The sequence below is a fragment of the Callorhinchus milii genome, unplaced genomic scaffold (assembly GCF_018977255.1).
Source record: "Callorhinchus milii isolate IMCB2004 unplaced genomic scaffold, IMCB_Cmil_1.0 Scaffold1, whole genome shotgun sequence".
NCBI classification, from domain to species: Eukaryota; Metazoa; Chordata; class Chondrichthyes; order Chimaeriformes; family Callorhinchidae; genus Callorhinchus; species Callorhinchus milii.
In genome coordinates, this window is record NW_024704742.1 from 126058505 (window position 1) to 126081688 (window position 23184).

A 23184-nucleotide genomic window follows, 5' to 3' on the forward strand; every position below is an offset into this window, starting at 1 on the left:
CCCAGCTCGGGTGCCAAGACAGGATTGTTAAGTGCTTTGGGACATCCTCCTGACATGAATGGCGCTATATAAATCAAAGCTTGTATTGTAATTTCTATTGTATAGTAATATCATTAAAATTGTGAAAGAGAAGACAGACAGCAATGGATGGGGAGGGGATACACTGAGATGAGGAGTTAGACATTGGATTTGATTTATTTTTTTGGACCACCTGAAATTCACCACAAAAATACAAAGTGAGGAGAGTTTTCCCTATATGTCGGGGATTCTTTTGTTTTCATCTAGGAAGTTACCAAATGACATTTCTGAATGAAAATAACTGAAAATTCATATTTTCTGATTTGTCAAATTGTTTTGTGAAATCCAACCAATTCCCAGCAGAAAAAAAGTGTTTCAGGTCTGATCGCTGCTTGAGACCAAACTGAAAGAGAATAGAGGCACACTGAATCTTTAGGTGGTAACTGAATTATATGTTCTTCACCTCAATGCAGACGTTATGAGCGGCTGTTGTGTTTGTCAGCTTTTCTTCCGTTACACTTAGCTATATTGTCAGCGTACTGGGTAATATCTGCCAAGAAGATGAATCAGGAAAACTCTAGGGATGAGCGAGTGGGAATTTCAGAGAATTAGGATTCAAATCTTTAAACAAAAATTTGATCAGTTTGTAATGCTGGCGGCTTTCTTTTGGTGAATCGGGAGTCTTGACACACATCTGAGACGCTTTAGGGTTTTAGCTGCTGAGAACTCATAGAAGCAGAGTTTGGGTTTGGCAGTTCTGGAATGCGTAATCCTGATCTATTAGGACATTGCTTTGCGTGGTTATCAAGAGCCGAGTGAGAACGAACACATACCCGAGATATCTCAAAAGTTTCCAAGTCACAGCAGTGGCCTGGATGTCCAAGGCCTACATAGGAATTTAACTCAGCTTTACCAAGTGTGTCACCATGAAGCCAGCTCATGCCCAACAGACCCTGCTTACATTCGCAATCTCCTTCCCAGAGAACAGTTGGTCACCAGAAAACTGAGAGACCCAGGGTTGACTATTGGCTAGTCAGCACTCCTTTTGGTGTGGTGAGCAACACAGCTGCACGCCTTGCCTCCATCCATGAGGTCACAGCTAAGGACACATTCTGTAGCCCATCAAACAGGGACTTCACCATTTGGAAATGCGAAGTAAATGGAATAGGTACATACTTAAAGGTAGCTTCTAAAACTTACTTTAGTATTAGGTAGCACATTAGGTCTATTTCACCCACAAAATACAGTCGCTGCACTTTACAGTATATCCTGTGAAGTGCTTTGAGACACCTCGAATGACGTGATAAGACACTATATCTTACCGGGTCCTGACCCAACTGTCCAGTGCCTTGGGACGTCCTCCCGACGTGAAAGGCGCTCTATAAATGGAATCTTGTTGTTATTGTTGTATATCAAATGCAAGGATTATTATGATATTATTTATAACTGGAGCACTATACAATGCTTTCTATAGCAACATAAGGACATCACTCGCATCATCGCACAGTGTGACGTGAATTCTGGAAAGTAAACTGGTTAGAGAGTTGTTCTGCAGTTGGAAGTCACTGACCTCTTTTGTTTGAAGCACAGAGGGTTGGTAGCGCAGCAAAGCTTTTAACCCAGGCTCGAAATTCTGTGTTCATGAAAAATTGAGGAAATAGAGCTAACAGCTAACAAGGGGAAAATAAGGGCCACGTTACCAGCACACAAAAACACATTGTTCTTTCAGGTTGTGGGATTGAGTTGAACACAGACAAATTGTCCGTTAGCACAGATATTCTAACTGTGGTTACACACCTTTTGATTTTCCCCTAGTGTTAATCAATAGAAGAATTTTTGAGCCCACTTTTTGGTTTCATTTTGGCACAGTTCCAGTTCTGAAAATATACAGGTAGTTTCTACAGGACATGAACTCAAGCTGTTCAGTACAATGTCAAATTTGACCTGAAGAAGCAGTCTTGCCATCAGATGCCCTTTTAGATATCAAGGCAGTTTGAGACATCCTCCGATGCTGTATTAATGCAAATTGTATTGTATCAAAGCTTCGGAAGATTCTGATTAACTTTAGTCCTCTTTTAATTCTGTTCAATTTGAGAACATAAGAATTTGCTAGGTCCATCTAGTTTGCCTTCCACCATTCTGAAAGGTCGCTTGACATGTCGTGTCCCAAATCATTTCTGCTGATTTTTTTTTGATGCTTCCCCTTTGTAGGCTGAGCAAATCCTCGGGTAATTGATTGTGATTCTGGGTTGGATTTGTGACTAAAACTAAGAGGGGGAAGGAGTTGGAGTAACTGTAGCTCAGTGGTTAGAGCACTCGCTTTGCAAGCGAGAGACCTGAGTTCAATTCCAGGCAGGGCGAAACCTTGGGCAAGTTTCCTTACTCCATACGCCTAATAATAATCCCTCCAAAAACCCAAAACATAATACAATTGGTCATTTTCAATCTACGACTGTTTGTGGGACATTGCTGTGCGCAATTGGCTGCCGCGTTCGCCCACAAATATAGTCAATTCACTTTACAGTGTGTTCTGTGAAGCGCTTTGGGACGTCCTCCTGACGTGAAAAGCGCTATATCAAATGCAAGGATTATTATTATTATTATAACGCTGATTTATAAAAAAGGCGTTAACCTCAGGTCTATAGGTGATCAGCTCAGCCATATGTCCATTCATCAGGTCTCTCAAACCTCAAATTAATTTCTTCTGTTAAATTCAGGGTGATCCAATGATAGGCCCGAGGGCCACATCCAGCCTGAGGGGTGAATTCATCCGGGCCTACCCAATCCCTCCATAATCCGTATGTTATGTTATGTTTCTGAAAGGAAAACACAAAAATATTACTTATGTGGCCCGCAGACATTTCTCAAATAGGGCATCTGGCCCTCAGCACCCTGGTTTAGATTATTACCACCATTGAACGTAGAAACAAAACTGCATTTTTATATAAAGAAATAAGAAATAAAAGCAAGACTATGCCAAAGGTTTTGTTGCAATTATTTGTTAAAAGGGCGACTGATTATAAGATTCTCCCAAGTTTCTTAATATATTTAAGAGCATATGAACATGTGGAGCATCTGGGAAAGCATAATGACATCATAAAATGAAACTTACAGGAAAGCTTTATCATTTCATTTAGAGTAATGTGTCCCTGAATTCGGCTTTATGTATTATAACCTGCCTGTAGAGTTTCTGTGAACCACATGAAACCGGTTTTTGCTGGGATCTATTTTAAACCACTCTCAGCACAGTTCCAATATAGCTCAAGCAGAGATACCAGGTCCCTGCAGAATTGAGGGCAACCTCAAAAAAGCACATTCCACCTGACTAATTAGGATCAGAGACACCACCTCATTCACTGCGCTTGTATGTACTGAGCAGGGTCAATGGTCCTTTCAGGTCCATTGAAGCAGGAAATGAAAAATACAATTAGAAAAGCTTCCACATCTTATGAAACATCAAAACAATCCAATATTACTGTTTTCCCTTCTTACGCAGTGGAAGTGATATTAAATAAGCAGAGGAGATTCATTAAGGGAAGCGGGGAGAGAGAGAGTGAGAGAGAGAGAAATTAATTAAAAAGAACAAAAGGTGATTTAGTCGTAGCACGGACACAATGTGCCAAAGGACTTCCTCTTTTGCTGAAAATGTCTACATTTCCATGAGTGATAAAGTTCAGGAAGGTGACTTTCAAACCGTGTGATCTTTGAGTTCTGTGTTCCTGTACATATTGATCAAAAATTGTTTACCCCAAGCTGATATTACACACATTTCCACTTCAGGAACACCACCTCTGCTGAATTTCAGTGGAGCCCCATTATAATGAGGTGGTTAGGATCCACTAAAATCCCAACCCAGGTATTAGCAAGGACGAGTAGCAGATCAGCTCGATCCTGCAAGATGGCTGGTTCCCGTGCTTGCAAAAATAGTAGACTTCCAGATCATCAGGTTGCCGCTGATGTCACCTCCTGTGTGCTTTGCACACACAGAGCAAGCAGTGATGTCAGTAGCTACCCAATGACCATTGTTATTGCGTAGGAAGCTAAAAGGGCTGACTTCCAGGTCATCAGATCTTCCCCAATGTCACTTCTTCCCATAATGCACAGGAAGTGATGGTGATGGTGACCTACTGACCCAGAAGCTGGCCATTTTAATACAGGAGCCAGTCAAAGAATATTAAGCGAGCAGGAAGGCTGCGCTCATACGCAGTGAATGTGATCCACACGTTATAAGGAAATGCCTTATAATGGGGCTGTACTGTTCTTAGAGAGCAAAATAATTTTACAGCTGGAATAGGTACTACTTTGTTGTTTTATGAGAATGTGCAATGCCCACACAGATTTAAAATGTCTTTTCAAATGGAACAAATGATGCTATTGAGAATTATTGGCTGAAGCACACTAAGTCAATTCGACAAACAGGCTGTCTCCAGCTTATTGTCTGAGCAACAGAGATGAACATAGTTTCCCCAGAGCTGAATCATTAACTCAACACCAACCCAGTGATGTAAAAGTCAATGGGTTATTTGTAAACCTGGAGTGTGTTGCTGATGATGTCAATGGGAACCTGTCAGTAACAGAACCAAGTGAAAATTAATTCCCCATTAGGCAAACGCACGGTATAAATATAGCAAGTCCCAGGGAACAGCAGAAGTTGGAGAATCCTACTTGTGATATCTCACTCATTTATAAAGGTTTGAGGGATCCAGCATCACAAGAATGCCTTGTGGGATTCAGTTTGAGCAACACACAGAACCCTCAACGTTACCCATGTTGGAAATCCTGTGCTTAGATTTAATTTAACTACCTTTAAGTCTTTATGTAGTGTAGTCCTTTTGTGTAGTCCTGTGGTTAGAGCACTCGCTTTGCAAGTGAGAGACCTGAGTTCAATTCCAGGCAGGGCGAAACCTTGGGCAAGTTTCCTTACTCCACACACCTAATAATAATCCCACCAAAAACAAAAATTAAATTGGTCATTTTCAATCTACGACTGTTTGTGGGACATTGCTGTGCGCAATTGGCTGCCGCGTTCGGCCACAAATATACAGTCAATTCACTTTACAGTGTGTTCTGTGAAGCGCTTTGGGACGTCCTCCCAACGTGAAAAGCGCTATATCAAATGCAAGGATTATTATTATTATTATTTATCTTCCAACTACCTAGCTACTTCCTTCTTGAAACCCACGCAGTTGTGGCTGGTAATCATCAACCTTGCAATTGATCTCCCACGATTTAAATAAGAGGGCGCCGGTGAAGAGCCTTAAGGTCAACTGTGATTCAAAATCACCCGTATCTCTCGAGTATGTGGATGGTTTCACACAATTGATAGGAATAAGAAACTCGAACAGGAAACTCATGTACACCATGGAAGGAACAGAACTTGCCAAAGGGGAAGCTGAAAGGGATCTAATCGTGTTGGTTGGCTCATCACTTGCAATGTCAAAACAATGTGAGACAATAAGCTAAACAGGATGCTGGGCTGTATTGTTAAATCAGTTGAGTGCAGATCCACAGAGGTCATGCTCAGGCCTTCCAGTGCTTTGGTCATGCTGCACCTAGTTCTGGTCACAGTGACATAATGGGGGTTGCCCAGACTATATAGGCAGTGCACAGGAGAGCAATGAGTGTGGTTTTATTTTTGGTCAGGTGTCTGACAAATGTAGAAACCCATCACCATGCTTAAGAGTATCTCAGCCACACTGAGAGTTCCATGTATCCAACCTACACATGGAAATTCCCATTTATTGGAATGGAACGCACACTCTCCTCCTTGAGAGACGCATCCTGCTTAGCGCAGGCAGGTGATCCCCTGTATTAGAAGAGTGAGATAAGCAATGGTTAGACAAGCTGGGGCTCTTCAGTCTTGAAAGTGATGACTCAAAGGGAACCTCTTAGAGGTGTATTTGATCTTACAACGGATTCAGAAAGTAAACCCACATCAATACTTTCAGAATGGCCAAGACAATAGAATATGGGGACATAGGGTTTAGAGCTGCAAAGAGCAATTTCACAACAGGCACCATGAAGTATTTCTTTACTCACGTAGTATTTAATGACTGGAACAGGTTTCCAGGAAAGATGATTGAGGCCAGGACACTGAACTCATTCACAAAAACAGCTTGGTAATGTAATAGCTAGATGGTAGGCAATTACGAGATCAAATGGGCAGAAAGGCCTTCATTGTAACCAGTCTTGTTATCTTGTGACGAGGGAAGGAAAGCATTCAATGAGCCATCCCATGCTGCTTTCACATAGCTCCGAGCAATGAGGCCAAGTAGCAGAGGACTGAATCAAGCTGTCATAGTCAGAAAGAGACTCACAGAGCTGGAGAAAATAATAAAACTGTGTGAGGGAGGAAAGATTCTACATTGGGGTATGATAATTATCAGCGCTGATAATTCTCAGATCACATAATGCATTTTCCCCCCTACTGAAAAAGGTGAAAGAACAAATTCATTTTTTTAAAAATGGTTGCTTAATGTTAATATTAACTGCAGTGTACAATTCACCTAGCAATCACCATGGTGGAGTTGCACCAGAATTCATAGCATAAGCATGTTCTATTTCGCCTTGCCTCTATTTTGTCTAAACAATATGAATAGGGCGCTATATCAAATGCAAGGATTATTATTATCATATATGTTCCAATAGTCTCCGGTGCTCAACATCCATAAAAATTCTTGAATGAACTGTCGATAGGACTTTTCAGTTTTTGGTACCATCTCCTTGAAAGTTTGGATTTTGGGAAAATTTGACAGAACTCTTGTTTTCACTGACTCAGTTAATTCTGCTTTGTGTTTGCAGTGTTCATCAGTAATTACGGAATTTGAAGTTTTCCATCTGTTCTAGTATCTGGTTGATCAGCATTGCCTTTTCAGAAGTTCTGGGTGACACATTGGGTTCTCACATTGCCCTTTCAACTCAATCAACACAGAAACAAAGTGATGAGGGATTAATCTGTGCTATTTTATAAAAGGTTCTATGTGAAATCAGTTTTACAAAATTTCCCATAGCATGCCAATAAGGCATCCCCACTTTCCCCTTGATCAAGACCTATCTCAAGGCTTAACACTTTGACCATGCTTTTGATCATCTTTCCGTCATCTTTGCCTATCCACCCTCCTCAGTCTGAATCACTTTGAGACGTCGTCCCGACACGAAAGGCGCTATATAAATATAAATTGCATTGTAATAACTTTCATTCAGAGTGCATCAAGTAGGCCTGGAGAAGGATAGTTTTTTTGTGTGTGTGTCGTAACATGTATGTTTTTTTGTGTGTGTGAACTCTCTTACTGGAGGAACGCACGCTGATTACTTAATTCCATAGAATTTAGGTGCAGGTTAACAAGAACTAAGGCTGGTGCAGTGGGGTAATGCCAGAGTTGAACCAAGTAAAATTACATAATCTACCATTGCAGTTCACTGGCAAGCTTCTCCATTGATTGCTCATACCACCAAACATGTTAAGGCAAATGGAAGTATTATACAGATCCAGTAGTTGGTTCCCTTAAGACGCAAGAATCTGGTAACCTGGTAATATTAGAGATTAAAATAAACATATTAACCCTTTGAAAACTAGACTAGTCTATGAAGGGTAACTAGTTATGAACCGATGTCAAGATGCATTGATGACATAGTGTTGATAGATCTTTGCCCAACAGAACTGGAGTTGCTTGATCCTGAAAATGCAGCAAAATTACTGTTTTGACCTTGATAAACATGCATGCACACAAACCTAAGGGAAAGTAACAGCATTGCTTTTTGAGGTGAAAGTTTTAATGCCAGTTCACACAAGGTATTTCTGTTTTGCCTTTTAGATCTTGGGCCACTGAATTAATTTAAGACGTATTTTCTTGGTTAATTGCTTCATGATGTAATTGTGACAATCCTGCTAACTACTCAGTTTTACTTAAAGAACATAATTTTTTTATGCGATACACGTAGCTGTGTAAAAACTGAATTTGAAGCATTACTAAGTTTGAATAATCACAAAAGCTTCTCAAGTGCTTGGGAACATTCACAGATCCTTCCTCTAATTACTTTGCTCCAGGGTTTATGTGGCTTTACTTTTTGCTAATTTCTGCCTCACTCCTACATTAGTTTTCACAAAACTCCATAAAAAGGTGTTTCGCTCTGACGTGTGTGGAACATTGTGTCTAAGTTTATTAGGTCAATGCTGCATTGGTTAACTCCTTCCAAAAGAACTGGATAGGAATCTGCTTGAGAACTGGACTGGATAATGTTGAGACAAGTATATAAAAACAATACAATACAATTTACATTTATCTAGCGCCTTTCATGACAGGAGGACATTTCAAAATACCTGTTGGCTGGGCATCCAAGCTTGGTATGGGAGCTGAATAGGATGGGAAGGGGAAAGATGACCAAAAGCTTGGTGAAGTCTTCAAATGGTCCTTGAACAAGTGGAGGGAAGGAGGGACTTAAGTATGGAGTTTCAGAAACTGGGGGCAGATTTTATCCTACGTGAAAGACATTCTGTAAGTGTAATAAACTGCACTTACATAGCACCTCTCACATAGGATAATTCTCAAAATAATCACAGGAACAAAGTGAAACCCCAAACAAGGTGGGAATAGGAGGTTGAAGGGAAGGCATAGTTGAAGAGGTAAGATTTTCAAGACAGGAAAGATGGATTTGAGATGGGTGGGGTAGAGTTACAGAGAGCAGGGGACTGAGATGAACAAATACTCCCTGGTCACAATGATTTGTTTGCAGTTAAAGCTGGCGGAAAGGTTGACTGTGAATTGAAGGAGGAGAGATATGGAGATATGGAATGGAGATATTTTGTTTCATTGACTTAGGGTCCAATAGATGTCATAATACAGCATTTCACATCCTCCCGACGTGAAAGGCGCTATACAAATGTAATTTTGTATTGAATATGGAGTTTACCCCCAGGAGGTCGAATGGTTCGTGAAGTTTATGATAACTTAAGGTTTAAATGGACCTTGGAGGAAGCAAATGTTAAATGACCTCTTCCTTATTCCTTGCTTTATGATGTTCCTCAACTGTTTTTTTTAACAAAGTAACATTTTAAAAAACAGTGACTTCAGGGGCTTTTGCCTATGATGTTCTCTGTATAATATGGCTCTCAAAATTCTGTTTATATGTAACTAAGTGCCAGCCTTAGTCAGTTGGTAGCAGTCTTACCTTTAAATAGAGGTAACAGGTCATTTTAACATCTCAACTGAAGGATAGCACCTCCGACAATGTAGTGTTCCTCCAGCACTATACTGGAGTGTCAACATAGACAATGTGAATCAAAGTACTGATTCACGTTAAACTTTAAAGTTGCTTTTTTTATGTAAAAGAAAAACTTTCGTCTTTGTCAAGGTGAAGGAGGGGCTTGGTGGTAGCAGATGGAACACATTCCTATATCAGGAAGCTGGTATCAGCATCAAGCACTCCAGGGTTGGTACAGTATAGTTGTGTACAGTGTAAGGATCCTTTTACTCCAGTCTAACAGCATTCTCATACCTCATCAACAATTATATTTTCCAGTCAAACCAACCTGTGGCCTCCCTCAAGGATTTTGCCACTTTAGTGCTGAATTAAGGGAAAGCTTTTTTTCCCCACCTCGAATCTACTAGGAATTGCATTGAGACTGCAGAAGTTCACTTTAAATAGAATTTTTACAAACCAGAACACATTGTAATCACATTAGTGGTCACAGAGATGAAGGGTCAATTAACTAACCCATTGTCCAGGGAGACCTAATTTTTGGAGTTGACTCATTCCATTTATGTATGGCACAAAAATATGAGTGCTGGTTTTCGGACCATTTGGAAATCTTGTCAAAAGAAGATTTACAAATTGAAAAGGGATTGCAATGTCTTCTCGCTCAGTCGATAAGTGCTCCTCATGTTGTGGCTTAACTATACAGACCAAGAAGATGCCAGATTTCATGCCCAGTCTGTGCTGAGTCAGCTAATCTCAATCAAGTTGAGTGGAGTAATTGCCGTTCATGATATTCACAGGATGAAATCAGCAATGGGAACCATGTACAAAGCAATGGGAATCGAATGCAGAGCGATGGGAACTGAGTACTGAGCATTTGAACGCTTAGTCAGGAAAGGTACCTTCCAAAGCTCTAAAAGAGCAACAACTCGAACATATATAGCAACTTTCACAAGGAATGAAACATCCCTGCGCTGAAACAATTCAAAGAGCTTCAAACAACTTTGGCATCAAGCATGTGCCCTTTTCTTTCTTGTTTAGTTTGAAAGAAAAAAACTTTGGTTTTTCACTGGTTTCCACGTGCTGCGAATTTGATGTTGCAGAAAGCACTAACACAGCCAAGCACCAAGCTTGATGCACAGCCTTTGGTTGTCAAAGCTTTTCACAGCAGCTGTGACAATGTGATGTACAGGATCCAATGGCTGCTTTCACTACATTTTTGCATAAATTGAATCCCACAGGCAGATCCATTCTAGAATCTGTAGAACAACACTTAAATTTATATTAGCCTGGCTCGGTTGGTAGTACTCTTGCCTCTGAGGTTGTGGGTTCTAGCCCCACCTAAGGACTTTGAACTCAGAGTCTTAAGATGACATTCCAATACTGTGCTGGGGCTGTGTATCATTGTTGGAGTTGCCATCCTTTCGATGAGATGTTAAACTGAGGCCTGTCTGCCTGTTCAGGTGGATTTAACGATCCATTGGCACTATTAAAAAAGAGAAAGGAGTTTCTACCTGTGTCCTGGCCAACTATCCCCCAGATTAAATTTGTTATCCCGCATTACGGCTATTTGTGGAACATTGCTGTGTGTAAGTTGGCTGCTGCATTCGCTACAAAATATATACTTTACAGTATAGCACCTAAGCACTTTGAGATGTTCTCCGATGTAAAAGGCACTACTTCAAATATATGGATTATTATATAGCTTTCACATAAGAGAATCAACTCAAAGCGCTTCTTAAAATGAAAATAATTAGAAATGAGTGAATATTATGCTCCAGCCATGTCCCACAAACAGCAATGAGATGGATAGCCAATAAGTTAGACATTTTTGGAGTGAATTTGGATGAGACAGGGATATCGCCATGATAACTGGGAGATATCTTTAGGAATACAGTAAAACAGGATGGGCCACTTCTTTTCCTGTGAATTACATGACTAAGTAATTACCTGTAATTACAATAACAACAACAACCACAAGATTCCATTTATAGAGCGCCTTTCACATCGGGAGAACGTCCCAAGGCTCTGGACAGTTGGGTCAGGACCCGAGCAGGGGGGAAATGGTCAGGGTGAGAGGAGGGAAGGGAGGGAGCGAGGAGGGGTAGAGAGTCGAGAGCGGAGCTGAAAGCACGGTCAAAGAGAAAGGTCTTGAGACCGGCCTTGAAGGAGGAAAGGGAGGAAGCAAGGCGAAGGCACTGGGGATGGAATTCCAGAGCCTAGGGGCTGAGAGACTGAAGGCCCGGCCACCGATGGTAGGGCGGTTGGGGCGGGGGATGAGCCAGAGGAACGGAGGGTACGGGCAGGTAGGTAGGGGGATAGTAGGTCGGAGAGGTAGGAGGGAGCAAGGCCATGAATGGCCTTGTAGGTGAGGATGAGGAAGCTGTACAAGGAATTACCTCTTTGTTTTTCTCAATGTTGTACCATTTCCAATAGTAATAATTGCATTTGACATTGTACCTTATAACTTTAAAACATCTCAAAGCATTTTATAGGGAATTGGCGTGAAGTATAGTAGATGGGTATTTGTAAGTGAATTGCAGACCTAACTTGCCCACAACAATATCCCACAAATAGAAAATAAGTGAGTGACCAGTTTTATCTGGAGGATTGTTTGGCAGGCACTGGAAGAAGTTTCCTTTTCCTTTTGAATAGTGCCATGTGATCATTAATATCCATCTAATCAGTCAGACATGATATTTAGTGACACATCCAAAATTCCAGATGTCTTACAAAGTTCATTCAAAGAATGCTGTTTAGGAGAAAGGATTTGATTTGTTTGTTCATTCTTGTATCTCTCGATTGACGCCTTTTTCTTACACAGATGTGAGGTGAGCTGAGACATGTGGGGATTGTGAAGGAATATTCAATGCAGTGCATATTAATCTTCTGCTTTGCTGCACTTCAGTAAAATTCTCACCCCCTTTCTTCCCAGGAGATTGTCAATTTCAACTGCCGCAAGCTGGTAGCCACCATGCCCCTCTTCGCCAATGCTGACCCAAATTTTGTGACTGGCATGCTGAGCATGCTACGATTTGAGGTATTCCAACCTGGAGACTACATTGTTCGTGAGGGCACGATAGGCAAGAAGATGTATTTTATCCAGCATGGGGTTGCTGCTGTCATCACTAAATCCAGCAAGGAAATGAAGCTATCGGATGGCTCATACTTTGGAGGTCAGTGTCAACATTTTCTTATTAAAACCAAAATGGTAAACGCGATAGCTTAAAGAAAACTGCAACACAAGGCCGTCATACACAATGAATTATATCTTTATAACTTTGTATGTTATTATTAACTTCAGGCTGGTCACAGCTGCTCTCCTATCTTTTATGAGACATTCATTAGTTTTTAACATTAAGGGTTTCTCTCCCTCTCTCTCTCACTGTGCCGCCTCCCCCAGCTGGGAGGTTGAGGGCAATGCTTTGTTCCCACATCTCCTTGAAGTGGATGTAATAAAGTTTGCTTGAGTTCTTGTGGCTTTTGCAGACTATCCACTGAATAGTCTATCCACTGGATAGCTGTTTTATACAGCGCCTTCAGGAGGATGCCTCCAAGCGCTTCACAGGGTTTAACTGTAAAGTGTAGTGACTAGGGGTTTCAAACCCGATACCAGGATCCTGTATGGTAAGGGTGCTCCCAAAATCCAGGGATTCATTGAAGAGAATATTGAGGGGTGGAAAGACCTGCCCTCCTCTTCTGCCCTGACTCGGCTTTTATACAATCCCCAAATCCCGGGCCACAAGTTGCCCAAAGACAGCATCTCCAACATTACAGTGCTCCCCTAACACTACATTAGGGTGTCAGCCTGGACTTATGAGTTCCAAGTCTCTATGTGGGGCATGAACCCATAACATTCAAACTCAGAGACGAGAGCACTACCAACTGAACCAGGCTGACACATGGAGTCTCAGGAAGTCAGCTTCAGTGAGCGACTGCAGGCTGTTTATGTTTATTGCACATCAAAATGCATCAGCACCAATGAGACGACAACAAGAAGATGTCTCTGTTGATGTCTGCATTCCTCAGCAAATCCCTTAGCACTGCATTGTTGGAGATGCTGTGCTTTGGATGAGACGTTAAACCCAGATCCCATCAGTTTTTCAGGTGAATGTTATGGCACTATTTGAAAAGAGAAGGGTGTGTCTCCTAGCCAACAATCCCCAAATAAAATTGGTCACCATGGTTGTTTGTGGGGCATTACTGTGTGTAAAATTGGCTGTTGCTTTCACCCACAAAAACACAGTCATGACCAGTGGTTGCAATAACGGTGCCCTTTTGGAATTTCGGGATTTTGTCACAAGGTTGGTGTCAGCATTCCTCAGCAATCCCATGAGTAACTCCATGCAGCTCTTCATCAAAAACAACAACAGCTTGCATTTATGTAACTCACTTCACGCGGGGTAGCGTCCCAGAGCCCTTAAACTGGCAATTCAACACACAGCATTGCTGATGATGTAGTGTTGCATATGCAATATGATGTGGGTGCTGAATCGTCCGAGTTTGCAGACCTTTGGATGAGACATTAAATCAAGATTCCATTTGCCTGTTCAAGTGGACGTTAATGAACCCATGGCACTTTTGAAAAAGAGAAGGGAGTGTCTCTCAGTGTACTTCCCAACGTTCCACAAATAAAAATTGACCATTCACTTCATAACCGTTTGTGTGACATTGCTGTGCACAAAATAGAATTGATTATCCTTGCTCATTTTGCTCTTCTATTCTAAGCACATTTCACCAAGCAGTAGAATTTCAGTCCCAAATATTTGTTCCCTGTTCAGTCTTCTCATCTCCAGTGAATCCAAATTGCAGATCAATGAGCCTTTCCTCATAACTAACCTCCTAATTCTTGCTCTAACCAATAAGTTCATGACAAAGTAGATCTCCTGACAGACAATTACAACTTACTATAGTCACATAATAGCCAACATCGGGTTTGACTGGCAACCTAGACAAGTCAGACAACAGCAGCAATTTACATTTGTATAGAACCGTCTGACAGAGTTCTACAGAATGAGATTAATTTGAAATTAAGCGAATGTTGTTTCATTGGCAAATGTGTCAGATAATTTGCACCTAGCAATGACATACAATGATGTGAGTAATAACTACTAATAATAACATTCTGTTACAGTCAGGATCTCGGTTTAATATCTTACCCACAGGACAGCACCGTCCAGCAATGCAGTGCACCCCCCAGGATGGCATTGGAATGTCAGCTGAGATTATATAAATTCATAGTCACAATGTGGGTCTTTAATAGATCTCAAGTGCTAAGCAAAAATCTTGTTCTTACTATTTTACCACCGTAGTTTAAAGTAGAAAACTATTCAGAGTTCCAGTAGAGAGGTTGTTGGTAAAAATAACTAAAATGTAGATTGCAATCTAAGTAACATTAGATATTTTAAGGTAGACATACCATTGAAAAGCAAACCACGCTCTGGGTTTCAGCAAATGTTTTGGAAACCTTGCCAGGTCCTATATTGACAACTGGAAAACTGGTTAGATCCCTCTCCCACTCATTAATTAGTGAGCCGTACTTGAAGGAACCTTTTTGTGCATGATAAGGGAAACCAGGATTGAGGTTCCAGTTTAAGGCTTGACCAGCCTTCCAACACTCACTGTCAAGGCAATCACATAGAAGAATGGTCACATAAACTGGGTGCCAGAGAACTGCTAGTGGTCGCAGAGCTGTACTCCAGCACATTCAGGAGAGGAGAGTGGGAGGAAAGGTTAGCAAATTGTCAAGAGAAATCCTTCTGTTGCCTGGGGAAAAGACACTCAGCAACGTTAGCAATATTCTTCCAGACAGCTGGAATTTCAGAAAATGCTATTGTGCAGTTTTACAATCTACGCCCCAGGTGTGGGTTGAAGGTTAAAGCCACAGCGCACCTTCCAAGAGTGATGGAGGCTACACGGAGCAGTAGACTGAGAGGGAGTGCTCACTTCTCAAATGCTCCATTTTCAATATTAACTCTTCGAATTCTGGCAACCTGGTACATACATATGGTGAAAAACCACAGTTAATCATCCTGTGAATGAAATGCAGTAATGTTAATTTATAAGTTTCTCACTAACATTAGTCTCTTGGATCCCCACTATTTCTGGTAAGTTTTTTGTATCTTCCAACGTGAAGACAGAAGCAAAGTATTTGTTTAGTGATTCCCCAATATAATTTCTCCTGTCTCTGCCTGTAAGGGACCTACATTTGCTTTTGTTAATCTCTTTCTCTTTATATACTTGTAAAAGTTCTTACAATCTGTCTTTATAATGGTTGCCCTAGTAACTCGTAATATGAATGTAATAATAATATTTTATGCATTCACACTCAGTCAATGAAAGCAATGACCTGCCTTTGTGCTGATATATTCAGACGGATATTCTCAAGGTTCAGTCCTTGGTCCTTCCTGAGTAATAGTTGATCTCAGTTAGGGAAGCCACAACAATAACTTGCACTTCAAAGCACTCAACAAATGTAATAGAGCATAGCAGAGATACAGAGATTGCCCTGGGTAAACTTAGCCACGGTTCCTGCTCCTGATCACAATGACACCAGCTGGAAATATCAATACCGGTGAAAGTGAGCTCAGCAGGGTTGGTTCTTGTGCTTGCTCCCTCGATCAAATAACCAGCCAATATTCGCTGGACTCCCACGTTATAAATGGTCACTTGGGCAAGATCCTGGAGGATTAGTCAAAGATAGTTATGTGTCAAGTATTAAGAGGTATGTGATAAAGGTGGAGAAATTAGATTAAAAGATTTGCCGCAATCTAATAAATTGGCAGAATAGGCTTAATGAGCTGAATAACAACAAGAACAAAACTTGCGTTTTTAGTGCCCCTCAAGCAGGATAGCATCCCAGAGCCCAGAGAATAATGTTTTCCTTTTCCTATGCTCTGAACTGTTCACTAGCAACAATCAGTGGCACAAGGAGAGAAAGAGAGAAAATTGGAAGGAAAAATAAAGCAAAACGTGTGAATCTTTATTTAAAACTAATTTTGTGAGAACATTCATTGCTTTGGGACCAATTCTTTACTTTACTTTTAAAAATGCCACTGAGGTGTGAAATTGTATCAATAATGTTCCCAATAATGAGAACGTTTTCTAACCTTCTGAATACTTTCCTGACGCTGGCTTCTTCGGATGTAAATATCGGATTTGTGCAGCCAGTTGGAGATGAGTGACGGGGATTCTCATAGTCTCTATTAATCATCCAATGTGCGTAGGTTCTGAGTACATTGAGTACCACTAAATCATCCAGCTCAGGTCAGCCTTCACCACAGCAGTGCAGTGCTGCACACACACACACAGCGGGGGTAGAGTCCCTGCTACTATCTGCTCTCCACATTAATACAACCAACCACTGCTAAATCCAGCTTCTAAACAGCAAGATCTTGGCTAAAATTACAAGACATTTGCTGCCTAAAATCAATCAGGAAAAGATTCATCCCTAAAAATAACTACTCAGGGAAATAGAGTACTGCGGATGGTTCAATATAATGTTCAAAAGGTATGTTATGATCACTTACCCCCCAGATTTCTCCACGATGACTAATCTTCATGTGTTAGTTTAACCAATGAATGTCAGTGGGCTATTTAATCAGAGACGGTTATCACAGCCAATGTAGATGCTGCCCTTATCCAATGGCAATACACATCCACAGTTACACACAGTGCATCTTACACATACACACAATGCACATGCACACCCTACATGTACACAACTGACTCATCACCCCACGAATGCACACACCATCCATAGACACACCATCCATACACACATGTCCAAATGACAAGTTGTTATTGTCCAATGAACAGTCACTTCTTGTGACAGTAATTACCTGTGAAGCTCTGCGAGACGTTTCGATGTTATAATAATCCTTGCATTTGGTATAGCGAGAGTGCTACCAACTAAGCCAGGCTGGCAGTGTAGTACAATGTAAATTTACACTTGTATAGCGCCTTTCACATTGGAAGGACATCCCAAGGCCAGGGTTTGCATCCAAACTGAAGGTGGGGGCCAAAGCAGGTGAGGGGCAAGAGGGTGAGAAGGGAAAGATGGACAAAAGTGGGGTCAAAGAAAAAAGTCTTCAGACGGACCTTGAAAGAGAATAGGGAAAGGGTGAGGCAAAGAGACTCTGGGATGGAGTTACAGAGAGTCGGGGTAGCTGCACTGAATGCCCGACTGCCAATGGTGAGGCAGAAGATGTGAAGCAGGCCAAAGCCTGCTGAGCAGAGGAAGCAGGTGGATTTGGTAGGGTATGAGGAGGTCACAGAGATTGGTTGGGATAAGACCGTGGAAGAATTAAAGATTAGGCATACTTCCAGTTACAGCTGCTAATAGATGTTATATGTATAACTTTTTCTCTCTCTGCAGAAATCTGCTTATTAACAAAGGGCCGACGTACTGCCAGCGTGAAAGCCGATACCTACTGTAGGCTGTACTCACTCTCCGTGGACAATTTCAATGAAGTGCTGGAGCAATACCCAATGATGCGAAGAGCATTTGAAACCGTGGCAATCGACAGACTGAACAGAATTGGTAAGTTTAAATTTAAGGTGATTTTATCAACACTCTTTTGCCAACGAAATGTCTAGTGAAACTACTGAATTCTGCAGTGCACAAACCTCATTCACTTGGAATCTTGGGGCTGAATTTTGTCTTGCTGCAGAGGAAAGTGACTTTGTTGATGCGTGCTCACATTAGGAGTCTCATTTTCCAAGCACACAACAGCAAATTCGCTGCATTTGGAGGCAAGAGGAATTTCGTACCTTTAAAGTAAAGCTCCTGTATTGTCATAAATATATTTGCTTGCACGCAAAAACAATTTTAGACGCCAAACTTTAGAAACTAATGCCCTTATTGAGAAACCTGCGTAGAAAGGCCAGTAAAGATAACAGCAGATAACAGGCCATTTAACCCCCACCCCCCCATCACCTCCAAACAACACTTATAACTTAAAATGCTTGCAAGCAAAATGGTTCTGAAAATATAGTGGCTTAAAAGTCCAACTCAATGTTTCATGGCAAAAGATTTATCCTGTGGGATAAGACATTTTTTAAGACATTTTCCATTGTTCAACTCTTTTTAAAAGAAACACAAAACTCCAACTTTATATTTTATTTTTCATTATTTGTTTTCACATCATGACCCCCCGCCCCCCAACAGCCCCTAATCTCTGCCTATCTGAGCACATAGGTGTTTGAGAATGAATTCAAGAGTGACGCATTTGGTTTGCAATCTCTATTTGCGCCTTGCTGCTCTGTAGCTTTCCTGTTGCATGAAAGGGCAGTAATTGGCAGTGTGTGTGTGTGTTGGGGGTGGGGGGTAATTGGAGAACAGGAAAGGACTATGGCATGTGTCAGAACTTGAAGTGTAGAGTACAGTGTCACTTAGGCAGGGGTGTGGGGGGTGTAGGAAGGTGGGGGAAGTTATATTGCCCATGGGTTAATCGATCATTTCTAAATCATAAAGTAACATCTAAGGTTTCATCTAAGGTTCTGAAGTAAAATCCCACCCATGGCCAGAGAACTCTGGTGTCACAATATCATTGTTAAATTAAGTGAGCCTTTGAACTTCTCCATAATTGTGCCTTTGATTTGTATTTTTTCTCAGGTATTTTTGCTGTCTCTGGTCTAATAATTTTTCTCCTTGCCTTACCAGTTAATATTTACCCTGCTTTGGGGTCAAATATAATAATCTTAAGTGCAAAGATTATTATCATTATTAATGATACACAGCAGTTTCCAATGGGGGGAGAGATTCCTTATTAGGGAATCTGAGTGAAGATTGTTTAAGATAACAGGAAGTGCAGCCCGCTGACCCACAGGATACAGAATGCTTTGTAGCAGAAGTCTTGGCATTGTTGTGATGCGTGTTTATCTTCATTATGAAATCATTATGAAATTTGGACCCTACAGTAGTTTTTTTTATTATTTCAATAATTTGCCTTATATATTTACTATAGTGATATAGCAGAGACCTGGCGAACTGGATAATCACTCATTTGAGCAACACTTCACATGAGATGTGGACATGAAGTGCTGCTCAAATGTGCACAAAATACTTTAGTTCCTCGCCTTCAAGACCCTCCATGGTCTTGCTCATTCCTACCTCTGTGACCTGCTGATCCCATATCAACCTGTCTGCTCCCTCCGCTCAGCAGGCTCTGACCTGCTCCACGTCCCACCCCGGCCCGCCCCACCATTGGTGGTCGGGCCTTCAGCCTCTCTTCCCCCACCCTTTGGAAGTTCATCCCACATTCCCTTTGCCTCACTCCCTCCCTTGCCTCCTTCAAGGCACATCTCAAGACCCTCCTCTTCGACCGCATCTTCGGCCACCCTCCCAGTCCTCCACTCTCCCTGATCCTAAACCCCTCCTGCTCGGGTCTAAATCCCTGACTGTTCAACACCTTGAGACGTTCTCCCAACGTGAAAGGTGCTATACAAATGTAATTTGTATTGTATGCATGCAATGTGACCAAGCATGCTAAATTGTCACTCGTAATCCGAGAGGCCTAATGCGCTCATGTTGTAGGGAGTGCTCTTATGAGGTGAGTTACAGCACATTATGGAAGGAGAGTGGAGAGAATCTTAATGTGGAGTGCAGCAATATAGCTGACCTGACTCTACCAGCAAGTGCCACAATTGAAAAAAGGTTCTATTTCCCAACCCTGACATTCAGGACTTTGATAAACATAACAATTCACCAGATATTCTCAAATCATATAACAGAAGAAAAGACTTCAAACCATCAGTAGGGGCTCTAGAGACACTATGTTATTCAAAGGCCTCTGCTTGTGCAGGAGTGAGAAACAAATATTTCTTTCGACCACAAGAGAGGTAAGAATAAAGAACACCATTTGATCTCATCTTTTGCCACTTCCATTACAACATCAAACTATTTCTTGAATGAGTGTGTAGTCCTGCGAACCAATTCCCACTGTTGATTTTAATCTGTGTAAATAAATGTTTTTAACATAATAAAAATAAATAATAATCCTTGTATTTGATGTAGAAGACATGTCAAAACGCTGTAGAGTGAATTGACTGTATTTTGTGGGCAGAACATTACCCTTCTTGGCGCAGATTGTGTCCTGTTCTGCTACGTAAAATAATTATTTCAATGACATTTATTTGGTGAAGGTGAAAGTAATTGAAAAGTCCCTGAAAAGCTATTCAGAAACTATTTTTGAAACTGTCGTGTAACCGCAGTATTAAATAACCAAGGTGCTTTTAGTCTTATACTCCCTGACCAATAAACTCACTCATTAAAAAGATGTGCATGACCCTTACAAGATTTCAGGAGCTTCAGAAGCTTCTGTCCAATTCTTCTTGGGCCATACCAGTTTTTGCCATTTATAAACACTTTTTGATTAAAACAAAGGTTGCGGATGCTCACAACATTAGTTCAGATCGGTGACTGAAATTTAATTTGAACTAAAAAAGACTTGCAAAAGATGATAGGGTATGCTGCTGTGTGATGGTTCAGATAGAGATATAACCCTACTCTCTGCCCTCCCCCCCTCCTCCTCACACCTCTTAATAAACTTCTAAGAATTAGAAAGTTGTGTATATTTACCAAGACGTTTGATATGTCAACTCCCTGCAAGGTTAAAGTACCAGAAAATAGAAACATTACAATCTTTTCTAAGATTGTATCCACCTTTGTGAGTGGAGCTTTGCATGCACAGAAGGCAATACCATTCCCTCTTCCCATCTCTATTCATCTCTATTCACTCCCTCCCTCCCACAACTCATTCAAGGTCCATTTCAAGACGTACCTTTTTGGCCATGCTTTCAGTCATTTTTCCCCTTTCTACCCCCTTCAGCTTCCATCCCCAGCTCTGTGCCCAGCCAACAGTGTTGAGCACTCTGGGACATCCTCCTGTCGTGAAAAACACTAAATAAATGTATTGGTTTCAACTATATTTTTCGTCAATGTGATGATATTATTGCTGACTATGTTACATGCCACAATTTTGTTCCCATGTCCTGAATTTGACCAAAATTCAACAAATAAACTAAAACTGGTTCATATGCTGGGGGTCGGGGGGGAGATGAGGAAGTTTGGGGGAGGGGATGGTAGCCAAATGTGCAGTAGAAAAGAAAGGTATTAAAGGTGGGAAGGGAGAAGTGGGGCAGAGGAGCTTCAGGCTGGATAGCAAGCAGAATGGCTGAAAGCTCATCCGCTGATGATCGGATGGATCAGATGGGGAACGTGATATAAACATTGGAGAAAGGCTGATGAATGCTTTAGGTGAAGATTACAAAAAAATGCAAAGCCTTGAAGCTGGAGTAGGAGTAGATCCTTTACTCAGTGATGACTATCTGCAGTATTTGCAATGTTCATTATTTTCTTCATAGCTCTGCAGAGCTGCTTCTTTCCAGTGACCTTTATATTCTGGAGTTCCTCTCTGAATACCTTACAATTCTGTGTCCATAATTTGTTCCTGGAGAGTGTTATCTAGAATGCAGATGGTGCTGCCATCTGCGTCTTCCTGTAACGTAAAAAGTGTTGCCTCTCATTTCAGTTTGGGCTTTGGCGTACAAGCTCTGGATACTCACCAGCATTTACACAGCAGTGCAGTTAGCAAAGTGCTAAGAGCAGCATCATCTGTTGTCATGTTAGTCCATGATGAATCACAGGGGAGAATCCTTACTGCACTTTTTGTGTATTGTCTTTGAATACATTAAATGGAGCACAGCTTAGATGAATTACAACAACAAAATTATATTTGTATAGCGCCTTTCACGTCGGGAGGACGTCCCAAGGCGCTGGTCAAAGTTTCGGACCCAAGCTGAGGGTTGGGATCGGGGAGGGGGGAGGATAGGGGGGGGAAGCAGGGTGATTGAAAGCACAGTCGAAGGGGAGGGTCTTGAGATGGGTCTTGAAGTAGGCGGGAGCGGTAAGCGAGGCGGAGGGACTGCAGGATGGAGTTCAGAGGGTGGGGGCAGAGTGGCAGAAGGCCCACCCGCCAATGGTGGGGCGAGTGAGACTGGATACATGAAGCAGGCCTGAGCCCACTGAACGGAGGGAGCAAGCAAAATGGTAAAGGGTTAGGATGCCGTAGAGATAGGGGGGAGCAAGATCATGGAATTACATAGATTTTATATGAAATTTACAACAACAAATTGCATTTATATAGCGGTTTTCACATCAGGAGGACGTCCCAAGGTGCTGAGAACTGGCCATTCGGCCAACTAATCCATACCAGTGTTTCTACTAGACATGAGTCTCCGCCCATCCCAATTCCCCTCCCTAGCCTCCCCCACACCCCTATGTTCCCTTCCCTCTCACGTATACATAACTAAGAAATCAAGTTATTTCTTAGTTAATAAGAACTCTACGAAATACTTTCAATTCCAGGTGAATTGCTTTGTTTCTGGGCTTCAAATCACCAACAAAGCATTGATTATTATTATTAAAATGCATCAATGAAAAATGTTTTGTTCTCACTCATAAGGTGCCAGTGTGCCCTCTCCTCCATCTGTACACACTGTATAGAAATGTGTCATATACTTGCACTATGATTGTGATTTAATTGAAAACATTCAAAGTGACTGTACTAGTGTGCAGTTCAGCTTGAGTTAACCTATTCTAGTATTAACCTGGAGATTGATCCTGGACTAAATGGAGAGATTTAAACAGAAGATGCTTAAAAGAAACAGACACATACTTGGGTGGTATGGCTAATAAAGTGTTTGGTGAAAGGCTTGAGCATTGGGATTAAAATACCTGCCAAGATCTAATAAACTGATTTAACAGGCTGGAACGGCTGAATGGTCTCCTATTCCGGTTTTCCTTTGAGACAAATGCAATTTTATTGGCCTTGTTCATTACGTATAACAAAGAGATGAGATAGTTCTCTTTCTTGAAAAGGCTTAACACAGTTTTAAGAATTGAAGGAGCCCCACCATCACCCTGGATGAATGCATGTAAATGATTCAGTCTGAGATAAAAGTACAATA

General features: G+C 41.4%; 1 protein-coding gene across 1 annotated transcript in view; it reads left to right on the plus strand.

Annotated features, from left to right (window-relative positions):
* Window positions 1-23184, plus strand: part of LOC103177884 (potassium/sodium hyperpolarization-activated cyclic nucleotide-gated channel 1) — a 130942-nt gene that overhangs the window by 95424 nt on the left and 12334 nt on the right. Inside the window, exons 6-7 of the mRNA XM_042339965.1 lie at window positions 12149-12389; window positions 17591-17755. Coding sequence (XP_042195899.1) covers window positions 12149-12389; window positions 17591-17755 — 406 coding nt within the window. The remainder of the gene's footprint in view (window positions 1-12148; window positions 12390-17590; window positions 17756-23184) is intronic.